The 18416-nt window shown below is 41.1% G+C and overlaps 1 protein-coding gene across 1 annotated transcript in view; it reads left to right on the top strand.

Annotated features, from left to right (window-relative positions):
- Positions 1 to 14467, top strand: part of psmd1 (proteasome 26S subunit, non-ATPase 1) — a 46797-nt gene extending 32330 nt beyond the window's left edge. Inside the window, exons 17-25 of the mRNA XM_084415760.1 lie at positions 3612 to 3726; positions 6091 to 6207; positions 7253 to 7355; positions 10041 to 10210; positions 11753 to 11845; positions 11933 to 12025; positions 12124 to 12339; positions 13677 to 13840; positions 14310 to 14467. Coding sequence (XP_084271886.1) covers positions 3612 to 3726; positions 6091 to 6207; positions 7253 to 7355; positions 10041 to 10210; positions 11753 to 11845; positions 11933 to 12025; positions 12124 to 12339; positions 13677 to 13823 — 1054 coding nt within the window. The 3' untranslated portion in view covers positions 13824 to 13840; positions 14310 to 14467. The remainder of the gene's footprint in view (positions 1 to 3611; positions 3727 to 6090; positions 6208 to 7252; positions 7356 to 10040; positions 10211 to 11752; positions 11846 to 11932; positions 12026 to 12123; positions 12340 to 13676; positions 13841 to 14309) is intronic.
- Positions 14468 to 18416: the final 3949 nt, after the last annotated feature.

Raw genomic sequence — 18416 nt, 5'->3', positions numbered from 1 at the left:
CGCTAGGGTTGGGTAGCTACAGACAGACCCGGTGCTAATACGGCACTGGTGCCTTAACGACCGTTATTTACCGGACCGAATATCAGTGCGGATTTCTGTGCTTCATTTCGGTGCTACTGTTATGCCTGTGCTTCTCTTGGATGCTCTGAAAACGGACGTTAGAAACATGACGCTAGTCAGCAGCTAACTTTAGCATACCGTTAGCTTGTAGCTGGATTAAACACGGTTAAAATGCTGGCCAAACAGTGTAATGTGTGACTTTATTTCACTGTAGACTAGGGGTGGAACGGTACATGTATTTGTATTGAACTGAAACGGTACGGGCGTCACGGTTCAGTGTATAAATTAACACGGAGAATACATGGTATAAAAATAAATAAAACTCGCGTGCAAAATGAATTCATGTAATGCGGAACGTACTGTTAGATACGCGGGTTCTTTGGGGACACCTAATCTGTAGCTCCGCTTTAGCTCTGAAGCAGACTGCGATGTAAAGATGGCAATGCTGGAATATGGTGTGTGTGAGAGAGGGAGAGAGGGGCGCGGGCGCGATCAAAAAGTCGCGCGCGCAGCCTAGCCTACAAGACATCATTCAAACTGCAAAGTGTTTAAATTACTATTAATTAAAATTTTAAGGAAAAATTTTTTATCAATCTGAAATGTAGCAAATTAATTCATTCAGGTACAATTACCAAACATATTTCAAGGTCTTTTTGTCTTTTGTACAAGTGCAGATTGGTCAAGTGTTCAATAAATGTTTTTGTTGAGAAATCTTGTCTATCTTAAGTAATTATTTGTGTTACATTTTATCTTTCAAATAGAGGTTAAAAACAAGCACATAATCGGCCCAAATAAATCGGCTGCATTAATCGGCCATCGGCCGACCCAGATTTCAAAAGATCGGTATCGGCATCGGCCTGAAAAAAACCATATCGGTCGACCTCTAGTGTATATATATATATATATATATATGTGTATGTATGTGTGTGTGTGTGTGTGTGTTGTATAAATGTGTATATATGTATGTTTGTGTGTGTGTGTGTGTGTGTGTGTTTTAAATGCAATTACACCAGAAGAAACTGTAATTACAGAATAATTATTAAGAAATGAAGGGAGAAGTAATTGAATTACAGTAATTGAGTTCTTCGTACTGCATTACACCCAACACTGATACCACAGCAAAAACTACTAGCCTAACTAATAAAAGTTAAGGGGATATTGTTACATTTAAGCAGAATAATTGCAATAAAAAGAAAAAAAGTTAGAAAGCATAACCTCAAGTCTGAAGCAAAACGCAACCTATAGCAATGTGTTACGGCAACAATATCTCAGACGGTCTGACGGCAAATAAAAGTAAATCGTAAATAAACGACTTTCGAGTGATTCGTTACAAACCTGCGCATCAAATATGCTAAATAAGCCCAATCGTGCTCGTGTGACGCGCTAAATCAAACCTCATTGGTTCTCGCACGTTACGGAAGAACTACTTTTCCTCTTAATGGCGATTGGCAAACCCACTTGAAGGTGCATAGCGCCACCTGCTGTATGACACCTGCATTACAGCTGACGATATCGATCAGTTAAAAAACGCCACGATCTGCAAAGTCGGCTCTGATACTGATCCTTGAGCTCGGGACGTCCCCAATATATTGTAGAAAGTAGATTAGTACTTTAAAGGGGTTTCTGCTAAATTTGTGTATAAAGTGTGGAGTTTAAGCAAATGTTTTTTTTTTTGTAAATGGCTTAATTTTTTTAAGTGGTTAGGAATAAATACCATAACATATTGAAGGCAAATCTTTAGATTTGTGAGTGGAAATTTTGGGTAAACAAATGAAGCTTCAGTCTGAATCTGAGACTGAAGCTTCTGAGCCCAAATGACTGGTCAGGATTATGGTGAACTAAATGTTCGTGAATTGGCGTAAGACCCTCGCTAAGATTTGTATTTGTACTGAAGGTTCCCAACTTCATCAACATTGAGACCGTGTTTCCCAGAGCCTGCCGAGTTTGGCAGAACCCTTGATATCCAGCGCAGCACGTTAATCCCAGCCTGATGAAAGATCAAGGTCAAATCCTTTTTTATTGCTAGTGGCATTCGTATGCGAGTGCTAAACCGTGGATTAGCTTCCCACGGAAAGGGTTTTGCGGTGGGAAGAGTTCGAGCTGTTGTCTCAACTGGACACGTTATTACAGACCAGATTATTGGCTACTCTGGTCTGGACCTAAACTGAACTATACTTGTCAGTCAGCGCACTTTAAGTTAACCCGGTGTTGATTAGTATGACACCCATAGAAAATAAAGTTACTCATCTTTTCTTTGTGCAATTTTTATATGATGACTGATTTATAGGGGTGTAACAATATATCGCAATACAGAAATGCTTCAATATGTCTCTATTGTCCTGTGCTTTGGGTTTCAGCACCAAGTCCAAGCCTGTTCATTTACACACAGCATTTTAATCAACAGTTTTTGTTAACCTTTTACCATATGTCTTGGAGTATCATCGCAATATCATATTGTGAGTTCAGTATCGTGATATGGATCGAATCGTGACATGATGGTGTTATTACACCCCTACTGATTTATCTTAAAACACGTAAAATCAAGAATGGAGCTTAAGTGATAGTTATACAGAAGTATAGATTCCTAATACTGGCTTTCATTTCAGTTATTGGCCACAACAAAGACATACTTATATGCTTTTATTAGCAGAATTTCTAAATCTGTGCCTCCCTTTGTGTTTAAAAAAAAAATGTAAATTGCAAATAGTTTCAGTGTGAAGTAAAAGAGTACGAGTAATTCTCTTTAATAATGATATGTTTCATCTTTCCTTGACTGTGTGCTATGCGAGTGTTGGCATTAACAGAGTCTCTGAGGATTTAATGAGGAAAACGAGGCGCTTATTTGACCATTTTATTCCTAGATGGGCGTTTAGTCCTTCAGAATAACATCACTGCGGTGTTAAACAGAGGCTTTGGAAATATCAACATGACACGTGTAAGCAAACCAGTGCGATTGTGAAAGGTCAGTGTGTGACGTAATCCGACGGCAGAATTTAAATATGCAATTCACTTCACATAAATATTCTATGTAAACAAACTTTGACACAGGTGACTGTGTAGTTGTGACGAGTAGAGTTGGTGAAAATCACCTTTGACCTTTTAGTATAGCTAATTAGGTTTTCACAAGGGCAGCTTGACTGTAGTTTAACCAGTCGAATCTCCTGGCTTGTAACTTAAGGTTTTCACAAAAATGGGAAATTGTCTGGAAGCACTGCTGCTTTTGCTAAAAACGTTTGGCTTAACATTCCCATTTGCCATAATTTTATGGTCTTTTTCATAGTAACCACACATCTGTACTTCAAATAAACCGAAATAGCTGTCCTGCACTGTTTTATCAAGTCAGCATCGTTTGTGTTACGAACGACACTTTGACTGAGAGCCTGCGCGCCGGTTTAAGAGTTCCTTTGCATAAACTTTGAACAAAGAACCGAAGCCCCGCATTCCTACACCCGATCCAAAGTATTACTGTCAGGGAAAATAAACCGTTGTGAAAAATTTATGGTCTTTCCTTCAAGTGTTTTTTATATTTTTTTATATGTGTGTGTCTACAGGACTCCAGAACAATGTCCCAGTGTGGTCTCCCTGCTGTCCGAGAGCTACAACCCCCACGTCCGCTGCGGCGCTGCAATGGCTCTGGGCATCTGTTGTGCTGGCACCGGTAACAAGGTACGGATATCGTGCTCTTACAGTCCGTTTCCTTGAATTAGCCTGTTAATGAGGCTGTGCAATATGAGTAATGGAATAGGCAAGGCTTGACATTAGGGCTGCACAATATATCGAAATATCGCAAATGTATATATCGCAACGGCTTGCAATAACTGGGGTCATGAACAAAAGACGAAGATAAAATCACTCGCTGCTCTCGGCTGAATAACTTTTTGTAGCTTTAATAAGAATCAGGATATATTTAATTCATACCGTGAAAACTAAGCAGTGTTTATTTTTACATTTGATTGAATTTCTGTTGTTATAAACCTAATGTAGGATAACCTGAACCCCGTGGTTTACTCTGATGTTAAAATAACACTTCTTATGCTTCAGTAAAACACTGCTGTTCACTTCCAGAAGTTGTAGGGATGTTTCGTCGTCACAAAAAGAATGTGAAACACATGTAGGTTATATAATTTTAAACATATTTTAAAGATAATTTAAGTTTATTTTACACACTTTAAGCATTATCGTATCGCATATCGCATTATTTAATGAGTTATCGCATATCATAATTTTCTTCAATATCGTGCAGCCCTACTTGACCAACTTTTTTGCTCACCAGCCACTGTGGCTAGTGGTTTTCCAAAGTCACTAGCCACTCAGCATTTCCACTGGCCACAATTTTGACATCGACACCATGGGGAAAAATTGCCAGATAGATATTTTTAATATTATCTCATCATTTGGCAGCCGGTATATTAGGCTGCTGTCACTTTAAGACCTGACGAACGGACCCATTATACTGTTTTATCCAGCCAATACGCACTAAATCTGCGGGAATGAGTAAAATTATGCTCAATGCGCCGAAATTCAAGCCCTGTAACACCAATTATATTAATCCCGAGCAAATAAAACGAGCGAGTAAAGGGATGCGGGTTTGTGAGTGAGAGCGAGAACGCGCAGCTGGTTTTGTATATCCTGCGGAAGAGTTTGAGAGAGTTCAGTATTGATATGTATCGAAAAATAGTTTTGACAACACTAGATTTGCTCTTAGTTTATTATTTCAGATGCCTTTTTATAAGACTACAATTAAAAAAATGTATATTATTTAAAATTCAACCCACCCAAAGTGGCTATTAGGAGTGACTGTGGCACGCCATTGCTGAAATACACGGGTGTTAATGTCAAGCCCTGGTGATAGGCCGATGTATTTAACACACTCACGTAGTGATATAGGAGCATACAAACTTATCCGATTTTTTTTTTTTAACCCACTTTTACTTTATGGTTGCATTTGTTACCAATTTATTCACAGTCTGGAGCTCAGATTGTGAATGTTAAAGGTTAGACGGCTAAAAAAAAAAAAGTTAGGTCTGCGAGACAGCTGAGCAAGGTCAGCCGAGACCCAGGAGAGATGTTTGAGCTATCTCACAACAATCCTGAGTGATGTTATTGAGTCTTGTACACGCTCAGGTTGGTTCTGCGACTAATTGCATTACCAGTGGAGGAGTCACAGATGGCACATTTACTACTTGAGTGGAGATGAGATTCAAACGGACAATGTTCTTGCCACTCAACTCCCTCGTTGGGTGAGCTGGAAAAAGGGGTTATGAAGATTGGTCTTGACCACTTGACTTGTAATAATAACTCTAATCCAAATCCCTCTCAGGTGCCCAAATACAGGCATGGGCGTTTTTCGGGGATGCTGGGAAATCAGACTGGCGTACGAGCCAAAATCTCCCACACTTTCAAACCTATCAGGCCTTTTTAAATGGGTCACAAATTTTTACTGCGATATAACTTCTGCCGACACAAAATGCCTTGCGCAGTTGTTTCAATCCTTTTTTGGCTCCTTCTGTCTTGGGCTACAGGTAACGACTGCTTTATTTTGGCTGAATCGTTCCAAACAACTTCTGACGCAATTGCACAAATATGTATATCGATGGGATACTGTATGTTGTGTAATGATACTTAAGCTTTTTGAGTTATCTATGAGCCAAATTTGCTATTTTGGACTATCTTCAGTGCAGTCGTAATTCACAAAGTGCTTGACGTGACATGGTTTGGCTTTCGGCCTGAAGATCAAATGTGACACTAAATACCCCTCTTAAACAAACCCAAATCATCCATTCTGAGAGGAAGGGATGGAAAGCTCTTTCTTTGTGGTTTGTGTGTCATTAGGTCAATTAGGATCTGAATATCCCTACTTCTCCTCTATATATATACTCAGGTTAACATATTATGATACCACAAACTCTCAAAGATACTTGGGAATCTGATGAATTTGTGGTTTAGGTTTAACCATTCAGCATGCTGTGTCAAGATATGCTTATTCTTACGTTCAATATTTATCATTTAATGGTGATTTTCCTTCAACAGGAAGCGATCAATCTCCTGGAGCCCATGACCAATGACCCGGTGAATTACGTCAGACAGGGTGCTCTGATCGCGTCTGCTCTGATCATGATCCAACAGTCAGAGGTCACCTGTCCAAAGGTAAAGGGGGAGTGTGTGATTTTTGAGGTTGTTGGGGTTAATTATTTGGCTCATGGGATTAGTAAACCTAATCTATCTAAAACTATAATCTATATAACCCTCGTCGTACCACATGTTTCAGTCCTTGCCTAAAATCAAAGCTACAAATTCACAGCTAATGCTAATATATAAGTACGTGAACTGCATGTTGGACCAATGAATAAATAAATGGATGGATGTATATTATCTAAAGGAAGTTGGTGGAGTTATGTGGGCTTTAGAGACTACACAGACTGAAAATGAACTATAGTCTGTCATTTGACTGTTTATTATAGATACTAGTGCACACCTAAAGTCATAAATATTGGCCTTTTGTAATTCCAGACTTCGTCCAATCATTTCTACAGTGTGGTTGTGTTGTCACGGTACATTTGCTTGTTTCTTGGGATGATTTTTCCTTCAATTTTACCACATGATTATTACTGGGCTGCAAATTTAATGGCCACATGAAAGTGAAATTGATTTGAAAATCCCTGTTTTATGGAGTAATAAAGAGCTGGAGTTGTAGTAACGGCAATCGTTTGTTAAATATCCCTTTACGGGCACACTTTGATTCACGCTAGCCACGTTTTATGTGCCTGACCTTTGGGGAAAGAAAGCAGATTATGAACTACAGCACACTTCAGTTAACCGTGTGTTTGCCTCTGAATTCAGATATGTCTTCAATATTGAAGAATGAATTTGAATTTGAAGAATCAAATAGCGAATGAAGTAGTTTCGCACTTGAATCCATGAGCGTTGCCATAGAAGCTAATCATACATGAGTCAGAGGACGTCAAAGTCATGAAGTCAAATCCAAAGTTTAATTACAGTAATTATAACAAGTCATTGATGCAGCATAAGACAAGAGCCATTTATTTAGAAAGTAAATGTGGTCAGTTTTGATTTCACATTGAGATTTGCTGGTGTATTGTTTCCTGTTCTCGCTAATTTAATTTAAAAGCGCCCGTGTCCGTCTACAGAAGTCGTATCAGAGATCAGCTGTTCATCGCCTCTGTTTCCACAGGTGAACCAGTTCCGGCAGCTCTACTCCAAGGTGATCAACGACAAGCATGATGATGTGATGGCCAAATTTGGGGCCATTCTGGCTCAGGGCATCCTGGATGCAGGTCAGTACCAAAATGTGGATAAATGCAGTACAGAACAAGCTTTACTTTTAATTTCTTTAGATTTTGGGGTCAAATGTGACTTCTGAGATTCTCCTTTGAAAGCTTTAGTTCTGTTGAGTCAACTGGTAAATATATAGATTGTCTATTTTTCATTTGTACTTTCTGGGTTAATGTGCTTTTGTAGAGTCTTGTCTCAAATAACTCGATGGTTGGGGTGTTCAGTGCAAAATGCGAGGGTGAAAACAAGCCTTTGTATGCATGTCGAGGCAGGTAAGTCCGTTTAAGGCTGTGTGAGATAAAGCACCGATAGGATCGTGACAAGAATGTGGCATTAGAAACCAGATAGCGCCACGTCTTCATGACTTTACAAGCAATTATTCACTCATTCCCAAGGGGGGCTTTGCCTATTAATATTGAAAGAATGCTTTGACCTTCAAGATGCTTCCCAAATATCAGCTTGTATACCAACCCAATACAGGGTAGCGCAGATTCAGGAGAGTTTGATTTCAATAGACTTTGATGCGGACAACACGCAAATATTGAAGTTCTGAAGCGCTAAGCTAACATCACATTAATTGAATAGGCATAAAAGTACACATTGCACAAATGTTGGTGTTTGGCATTGATATGTTGGGTAAGCTAACATTTGTAATACACCAAACAGCATAAAAATAGCAAGTACAAATATTAGAGTTTGATGTTAATGTGTTGCTAAGCTAATGCCACAGTTCTCCAATAAGCAATACAATAGATTGCATAAACAAACATTGCATTATTGAATTTAGCCATGTTATTTTAGGGTCCAATTCTCACTATTAACTAGCTGCTTATTATCATGAATAGGATATTGTCTGACTTTTAGGACTTATAAAGCACATATTAATGCCTTATTCTGCATGATCATACCCTTAATCCACCCAATACCTAAACTTAACTACCTTACTTACTATTAATAAGCAGTAATTAGGAGTTTATTGAGGGGAAAAGTCATAGTTAATGGTGAGAATTGGAGCCTAAACTAAAGTGTGACTGAAAATTGCAATGCCTGTTGAAATTATGACCCCCCCGATGACATTTTGAAGTCTTTCTCAGTCTGGCTTGATTCATGGTTTGGCCGAGAGTTTGAACACTTGGGTTTTTGGATGTCACAAATTATGTAAGTCTCTGCAGTCAAAATAAACAATACAGGCCATAATTTGTCTAGGCAATTACAGTAGATGCCAACAGGAAACTTGCAGTCTAATAATTTAGCGGGCTGTGACAAAAGTAAGCTATTGTCTGCGATGCCTTTCTTTCTGAGCCAAATCGATGCTTTTAAACTGACGATACCATTCCCTCTCCCCATTTATCTTCTTTATAAATGCATTATGGACCTGTGCACACCTCTTCCCGTCCTGGCACTCATCCCTCACTCCCGTTATTGTCCGCTCAGGCGGTTTAAGGGTGGAGTCGTCTTTGGCCTTGACCTTTTATTCTCATATTAACAGCCCGAATCTGTATCGGCTGCATGTGTCGTACACCTCGACAGGAAAGGACATCTGACACGCCAGTTGTTAATCAAGATATCCTCACCTATGCCCCTCTCCTTTTGCATTTGCAACGTTTAAATATAGTGTAATGATACCAATCCAGAAGAGCATGGTCCTGTTTAGCCAGACCTGTCCTGTATAAAGTCTGGTCCACAGTGGCTGTGTTTACATGCACAACTTTAGTTTCACTGAATTCTTTCCGATTGATGAATCTGATGAGTGCGTTTATGTCTCAAGCTTCAATTTGGAATATATTTTTTGACTTCTCACTGGATGAATATACTGAGTTTCCCGCTGTTTGCACATAATAACCATTTTCCTACATTGGTTCTTTATTTGTTTTAAACAGCTTAATATTGATTCATTTCTGGTCATAATTTGGAGACGATGAGCATATGAACTGTGTCGTGCTGCTTATATTGATCACGCAGTAATAAGGTCGTCTGTGGATGAGAGTCTGAAACCAGGACTGGTGGGACGTTCTCCTGCTCCACTTCACAGACACAGTGAAAGGAGAAGTTTAGGATGACGGGACACATATTATAAGACACTTCAACATGAAGAACAGCTCGTTCTGTACGTCTCATTACTCTATTTCTACGTCACTGCACATGCGCAGTCCAGTTTCGGTTTTCAATCCGATCAAGTGTTTACATGTTCTCTGGATCGGATTAGAAAAGGAATAAACCAACCCTTTCAATCCGATCGAAATTTCATTGGGATAGAGCTCAATCGGATCGATTACGGTGTTTACATGAAGGCTTTTGAGTCCGATTGAGCCGTCAATCCCATTACTAACGGATTATTTGGTTGCATATAAACGTAGCCGCTATCACTTATTCTGGGTGAGAACCGCCAGCTTAAGGTCACATTTAACATTGCTTGATGGGTGAAATCCAGTCATTTTAGTAGGTAATTGCATGATGGGGAGTTTCGTGTGAGGGCAAAAGATTAGATGTCACTCGTGCTCCGGTTGGTCATGCAAAGTCACCGCATCGACCGCTGCTTGGTTTGAAAGCGAGTGGTGCTTCATGCATTGCTATACTACTGACAATGGACCATTTTTGCAGAAATTTCGTTAATGTGACCCGAATCTTTAGAGGAGAAGAGGCTGGTTGAGGAGCGTAACACTTCTTCTCTTTCTGATTGTTCTCAGGTGGGCGTAACGTGACGATCTCCCTGCAGTCTCGCACAGGCCACACACACATGCCGTCTGTGGTGGGTCTGCTGGTCTTCACCCAGTTCTGGTTCTGGTTCCCGCTCTCTCACTTCCTCTCCTTGGCTTTCGTACCCACAGCCATCATCGGCCTCAACAAGGACCTGAAGGTAAGCAGAAGTGTCCGACCTGACCTATACGGCAAAATGTGACGTCACCGTGGGACCACAGAAACGCTTGTCGTAGGATCTCCTGCATTAGGCCCTGTGTCCACTAAAGTGTGTGTTTCACGCGTCTGGAGTATTTTTCAAATTGTTTTCAATGAGAGCGTCACGTTTTTTAAAACGCCAGGAGCGTAACGAGGATCCGAGCGTCTATTTCACGCCGAGCACTCGCCGTTTTTAACCGGTCGCTGAGAGTTGAAGAATGTTCAACTGTGGGTAAAACGCAGCGCTCATCACTGGCACTTTTTACCCAACCGTCCAATCACAGTGGAGGAGGGGCGGGGCTAATACCACACCGATCAACCGCCACATTCTGCTTGTACAACGTCAACCGATGACGACAAGAAGCATAATAACGGAACAAAATCATTTAAAACAAGAGCCAGAGAAAATACTTTACATTGTATCGACATTTTAATATAGAAACAACACAGAAACAAACTATCTGTGAAGTGAGATACTAGTAACACTTTCGCGGATATTCCGTCTCATAACAAGCAAAGCGTCTCAACTGGAAAAAAACGAAGGTTCAATGTTCTAAAAATCTAAAATTCTAAAATCTAAGTTTCTAAAAATGTAAGGTTCTTTGAGTCTAAGATGCTGCGCTGCCAAAACGCCCTCAAGCGCCCACAGCTAGGTGTTTTCAGCTGGCTAAAAACACTTTGGTTGCCTTAGTATGACAAAAGTTCAAATCCCCATCTATCCAGTGAGGAGCCAAACCATTAATCCATGCTAGAAGAGTTAGGAGAAGTTGGAGCATTGGTGTTGTGGTTAGCTCTGCGGTGTCCAATCCTCTTCTGCCACGGTCCTGCAGAGTTCAGCTCCAACACCAGTTAAACACACTAAAACCAGCTAATCAAGGTCTTCAGGAGTACTAGAAACCTCCAGGCGGGTGTGTTCAGGCCCTCCAGAAGCAGGATAGACACCCCTGGGTTTGCACATTGGCAGAAGTAGGGAAAGCTGATGCCACTAACTCTCAAATTAGTGACGGGAAGGATCATTTTACTGGCTCTCTTGTTCGATCTCGTTCATCAAAATGAACACATCTTTATTTGAGTGGCTTTAAATGTTATACTTTTAACAGCCATATTCCCCGAACACATCCATCTTGATCATATTCTGATTTAAGAAATCATTATAATGCAGTCAAAAATTATTCACAGGGAACATAATTACTTAACCTTCCGAGTCTTTCGTTCATTTGTTCACTATCTCAAATAAAGCTTTGTTCAAACCCGAGTGAACTTTCTTGCTTTTGGCTACATGGACCGTGTCCTAACTGTCATTGAACCTCACATGTGACCCTTGTGGAAGGATGCACAGGGGCACCAATTTCTGGGGTCATACAAACAGCACTTCTCAAACTAAAGCACTTGCATCACAATGTATTTTAGAGTTTGACGCAAACATGTTTCTATGCTAACAGCGTAATTAAAATGTAATCAATGCTTTTCAGTTTCTAATGAATAAGTTCTGTCCTATTAACAGATGCCGAAGGTGCAGTATCGCTCCAACTGCAAGCCCTCCACCTTCGCCTATCCTCCACCCCTGGAAGTCCCGAAGGAGAAGGAAAAGGAGAAGGTCTGTTTTACCCGTCAACTCACACACCTGACTTGACAAATCTCAACAAGATCCAGATTTAATGGCTTACTTTGTGTCTTCTGTCAGGTTTCCACCGCCGTTCTGTCCATCACGGCTAAAGCCAAGAAGAAGGAGAAGGAAAAGGAGAAGAAAGAGAAGGAGGAGGAAAAGATGGAAGTGGTATGAATGACCAACATCAGATCTAGAGCTTTGGCAAAGCACTTCCCGAAACCTTTATTTAGCATGACATGTACCACCAAACACTTTATCTGATGCAGGAAACGCAGGCAGAGGCCGAAAAGGAGAAGAAAGACGAGGAGAAGGAGAAGGAGAAGGAGAAAGAGAAGGAGAAGGAGAAAGAAAAAGAAAAGGAAAAAGAGAAGAAGAAAGAGCCAGAGCCGAGCTTCCAGATGCTGGAGAACCCAGCGCGTGCGATGCCGGCCCAGCTCAAGGTCCTCACCATGCCGGACTGCAGATACCAGCCCTTCAAACCCGTGAGTCCAGTCGCCTTCACTGACACTGCGCTCTCACAGGACAGACTGTCTCACAGCAGCTTCACAGAGATAACAGGACAATAATGCAACATTTCTAGAAGAAAATAGCGCTTCGTTCCGCTTGCATTACGTTTGCCATTTGATGTTGGGCAATGTTGTGGTCGCGCCGGCGTCTCTTACATTATGAGCGCGCTTGCCACGTGCAACGCGCCTACATTTGAAATAACGAAATATTGGTCGGCAGGAAATATGGTCCAACGAACCGTTCGGTTTGAAAATGCGTACCGAAAACCGAACCGAAAGCCTCGTACCGAACGATTCAATACGAATACGTGTATCGTTACACCCCTAATATATAGCCGCTCTGGAGAAAACAGTGAGCATCGTCCAGTTCAGTTCTCATATAATGGTGTCAGTGCAGGCAGATCAATAATATTGCTGAATATTAAATGTCCCCAACTAATCAAGCCAAAGGCGACAGTTGCAGGGACCAAAACCCCATCAGTGACAGAATGGAGAAATAAACCTTGGGAGAACCCAGACTCGGTCGCCAACGAGCCAACAGTGTGTGATTATGGGTCTAAAGGTCCTTGCACACTCAGTCTGATGCGCATTAATTAGTTGCGAAAAAATTCACGAAACAATACAAAATGGAGTCTTAAAGCAGCGAGGATGGTTTCATGTCCTCTCTCTTCTTAAAAAGAGAAACCGAAAGAGGAAATATTGGGTCCATCATCCAATCCTGAGATTGCGTAGAGAGGGAGGAGAGTCCGCTGCGGGATTATCCCGAGAGTTTACTTCAGGATGTCAGAGGCTCAGTTTGATGCTTTGTTAGCGATACTGGAGCCACATATTAAAAAGACCAAATTTCGTGAACCAATCGATCCTGAACCAGTTCTGGATTTGCGTTTGCTTGAACGGTGGCTCTGAATTGTCAAAACACCTCTCAAAATGCTTGCTACGGATGTGGAAAACACGGAAAATTGAAAAAAAAGTACAAATTATGACGGACGAAAGTTTCGGAGGCAGTGTGTAAACGCGACCAACAACGTATTTTTTAACGCACGCAAATTTCGGTCTCGGTGTGCAAGGACCTTGACTCTTCATTGGGCCTGTTGTGAATGTTAGAAACCACTCTTGCTGCTAAATGAGAGCGACTCTTCAGAGCGAACGCAATCGCCTCCAAGGAAACATCTTTAAGAGCCGCCAGTTGTTTCTTTTTGCATTTTCAAAGACTTCAAAAATGCAAATATGTGCTTTAACAAGAAGTCATTCTGCATTTCCAGACGACTACCATCACAGTATAGTAATCCTCTCCGTCCACTGTCTCCCCCCAGTTACACACAGGTGGCATCATCATCTTGAAAGACACCAGTGAGGAAGATGAGGAGCTGGTGGAGCCCGTTTCTGCTCACGGCCCCAAGATCGAGGAGGAGGAGCAGGAGCCCGAGGCCCCGGAGCCCTTCGAGTACATCGACGAGTGAAACGCCTCGCCCTACAGGTGCCTAACGGTGTTACACATGACATCAGCGCAGTTTCTCCCACACACTTGCACACCACTATCCCTCACGGCCATTATTCCCAGATGTTTCTGGCCTTAGATGGTGTGCCGATTGTAAATTTAGAGGCTTTTATTCTCTGCACGCGGTTCAAAGCCTTCACTTCCTGAGGAATGTAAGCAAGCGAGAGAAGCTTCACACTGCAGATCTTCAAAAACACCCACTCCACGTCTCCAGAAGGCTGTCGCAATGTTTTTTTTATATAAAGAGATTGTATTTTGACATATTTCTGTCTCTAATTGCTCTTAGAAATGGTGTACATATAAATTAAATTTACATTCTGTACCATTTGCTTATATTTATAGTTTTGGTATGGGTGTGTGTGCACTATACAATGACACTAAATGTATTAAATTCAGTTGATCTGTCACTCCGGTCTGGTAATGTCCTGATCTCCGCTCTTTCTTGCAGGTGGTGTTTTGACTTCAGCATGTCCAGGACCCCACTCGAAATGCCCACTTCTTTTCCTTTTTTTTTATGTTGTTTCCTTCACTTGACCTATCATGGCCTCTTGAGGGATGTTTTACATGACAGAATTCAGTCATTACAATAAAAATATATATGTTGAACATGAGATTCTGTGTTTTTATTGCTGCGAGTCTGTAATATGCCATACGGTATATGCTTTTTTTTTGTTTGACATTTGATTGATGTTTGTCAGCTGAATACTTGCTGCTCTGTTTTAAAAAGCACAACTTAAATTCATGCCTGCAAATTGCAGGATCTAAAATGAAACAAAGACAAAAAAGGGGGTTAAAATGTAAAAAGCAAATAAGAAATGGTGACTATTGAGATTTTACATGTGTATGTTTGTATGTTTAACTCATGGACGAGTGGATAAGCTTTAAAACACTTCATTCTAGGCTTTTTTCACATAAATCAATGAGTTTTACACATTGTATATACACCTGAAGACCCAATATATCAGTGGTCTTTAATAAGCGTTAATGTACATACAATTATAAGGGTCCCAACTTTTTATGAGTTTACCTCAGACTTTGACAATTTCATAAGACCATCCACTGCATTGTCAATACATCTAATATATTTTAATGTGGTTCTTAACTGAAGAACCACCAACAGTCTGGAGTAAGGAAACATATCAACACGTATTATACTGGTAAACACACATTACAGTATGAGAAACGGCTCGATCATACGCTGCGTCCGGACTTGAGTACTGTATAGTAGGTGCTTTATTTGGTTTGAAACTTGCTTTGCCACGGGTTTAAAAAACAGGTATGGTCTATATTGTATGGATGCGTGGAATGAGTGAAATTTGTACACACTACATCCCCCATCTTGTCACCACCTCCATTCACAAATCCTCTCCAGTGGCCTCATGGGATAGTAAAGTGTCCATTGAATGCGCACCTCAGAATCTCACGGGTAGTAGTAGGTCATCCAGGTACTTTTTTTACCGTGAATTTGGTCATTCTACTCATCTCCTATACTGGTTTTGACCTATATAGTATGGAAGTAGGCATATTCGGACACAGCGATAGTGAAATTTTCCTTGTTTTCCTTGGAAAAATAAACAAGGAACCGTCTTCATGTACTGTATATCCTAAGGTGCTTTCTATAGAAACTACCAAGTGACTGAGTTTAATGGTATGCGGTCAGAAGTGTTCCACCAACCTAAACTAAACTGACAGGAGGAAGCGTTTAGTCACACTTTTTATTCTCCAGTATATCCCCCTAAAAGGAAAGTTTTTTTATTTTTCCAAGGCGTTAATTTCCCGTATGTCTTTGCAGTGTGGGTGGTGATTCTTTGGACTTTGACTTCAGGAAAACTGGCACATTTCCGGAAAGATAGCTCTTATATCATTTATATTTCCTTGTAATTGTCCTAGCATCTCATTTTAGGGAGTCTGGAGGATCCCCCGGCCTTCCAGTTCTCTTGTTCCAGAGAATGCTGCATCCTGGTGTTTAGTAGATAAAAGATTGTGAATTCTGTCATAACTGCAGAAATTATACAAAGAAAATGTTCCACTGGTCTTTTGTTTGGACTTTGCAACACAGATCCCAGACATCATCAACCTCTCTTAATCGACCATGCTCTCGTCAACTGAATTCAGAAGTATTGCAGTCCGAGCGAATCCAAATCCACCGGCCGGATAGTTGAGTAAATGTAGATGAGATCACTATATCGTTACTCTTTATTATGTGTTGATATCTTTGAAAGCCCTTCATTGCCCCCGTTTTTAGTAAATATGACCATAGAAGGTGATGAGCATGTACTGGGGCTCGTCTTGTATGCGAACGCTTCGGGAATGGCACGTCCGACCCAAGTAAGATTGTTGGTGAACAAATACCTCCATCGCTTTCTGCCGTGGAGTCACAGTCTGTAACTATTGATGACAGAGCGGATGGCAAGAGCAAGGAGAAGTGTTTATGATGGGTGTCCAGGCACTGGAGGTGGTCAAGAGCCCTCGGTTTGTTGTTCTTGCTGGCTGGCGTTTGAACTGGGGACAGGGATGCCTATACGGTTCCTCGAGAGTCGGGGAGTTTGTGGGTCTTGGCAGGAATTGCGGAAACAATCCTCTAATGGGACACAAAGATCGGACCAATGGTCCTCCCAGTGGGAATAGTAAAAGTCACATGAGGCGACCAAGATTTGACCAGCAGGATTTCTAGCAGCATCAACTGAGCTATCGGTAAGCCCCGCCCCCCTTAGTTACTGTTGCGAACTCGGACAAACAAACGGAGTTGCTAACTGTCTTACAATGACAGCCGTCAGTGTGAAAACCTTGTCCCGAGATGTTTTTGATCAATTTTGGACACAGAAGGACATTCAAGTGGGACTTAAATATGCCATGGAGGGATATATAAAGGATTTTAAAATAAATACAGTGGGTAACAAGATTAATTTGGAAGCGAGGGTTTACAGATCACAATGCAAGCGGGAGAAGCCTCATGTTACGGTTGTAACGATCGCAGATGATCAACACTGTTCTAAGATTACATTAATTTACATTTAACCAGTTTAATATGGAGGGGGCACTGAATTGTGAGAACAGTCAGCTATTTTGGTTTGTAACTTAGCATGGACTCATTACCTTTAATTGTTACTTAATGAGAGTATGACAACCAGAAAATGAACATTGGGATTGGGGTCGGATCCTTAGGGAACTGGGTTACTGCACCCACATCATTGGTTTAATAGACAGCTTAATCCAAAGCAGACATTTTGCTCGGTCTTGTTTGGGTTTAGGAAATGGAATAAAATAAACTCCATCGCCCATCCTCTCCGGATACCTGGAGTCAGTGTTACAAGCACCCCAGGCACATCGTTTTACAGCATAAACACCATCAAACCGATGAGAGCTTCGGATCTTCCAATGTTTCTCAATGGGCGCTGAAACCTAAAGATGTCCGAGTTCGGGTCCCTGTGCAACTGATACTCAACTGCCATTGGCTCATCTGCATTCGAGGGGAGGGGCTTTTTGTTTGAAAGGCCCGACTTGGCCAGTCGTAAGAACTCTTGGTTTGGGAGTGGGACTCTTGTTTCCTGACCAATGGAAGATGTTTAAAACTTACTCTACTTAAGTCTGTTTGGTGCTTCACCTTAAATACTCTGAGAGCACTACCAGCTCTTTCATTTCCACCACAGCTGAGGTCATCATTTCGGATCATCTTGTTAAGGACTGTTGTTTGACAGTAAACTGTTTGTTTCCATGATTGCATATCTATAGTGCCCACATTCCAGGAACTACAGCGAAGGAATTAAGTTTATATAAGAGATGGACATAGTTGATAAGCTTCTATTAATGTGCACAGTCTTTGGGGTGTGCCTCGATCCGCTCCCTCGTTCAGGAGGAAGTACAAGGCCCATTTATAGCCTATATCATCTTAGAAAATGTTGCAGCGTACCATAACAACTGGTGAGCATCATCTTCTGAAATGTGATATTTTTCAGTCTTCGTGCCACTGTACTTTCAAACATCTACAGCAAAAGTCACAGTGTATTCAACGACCTGTGAGAATAGTCATCGTGTTGCAGATAATTGAGTCATCATCATTAGAGGATCACATCCCTTACAAGTTCCCAAATTTGTTCACAATATGCTGATTCATGTCATGGGGAACTAGGGAGTTTGATTTAGCAGGTAAGACCGCCAGACCCAATCTTGGCAGGATTAGGAAGTATTGAAGAATACAAGGACCTATTAAATTAATAAATTAAAAGTTTATTTCATTTAGGGTCTGACCATAGAAAGTGCTTCCACCAGTCTTGCTTTCGGGATATGTTTCATTGGGCCTCTATGTATGTGTTTATTTTATTAAAGAAACCCTGGAAAGGGCAAAAGACATTTTGGACACCGATAGCCTCTCGGACAATGTGTTGATTGAATGGACCTCCACAACAGAGGCTTCTTGTACTGGTCAGGGTCTGGGCTAAAACCTGTCTGAACTCTCTCTTTGAACACAGCTGGAAGCCAGATTCGCTGTCATGGATTCAGAAGATTTTCCAGCCATTCTCTGGCGAAGCATTGAGGTGTAGATGAAGAGACCCGT

Source organism: Rutilus rutilus, assembly GCF_951802725.1.
Source record: "Rutilus rutilus genome assembly, chromosome: 8".
Classification (NCBI taxonomy): Eukaryota; Metazoa; Chordata; class Actinopteri; order Cypriniformes; family Leuciscidae; genus Rutilus; species Rutilus rutilus.
This window is presented reverse-complemented; position numbering and strand designations above follow the sequence as displayed.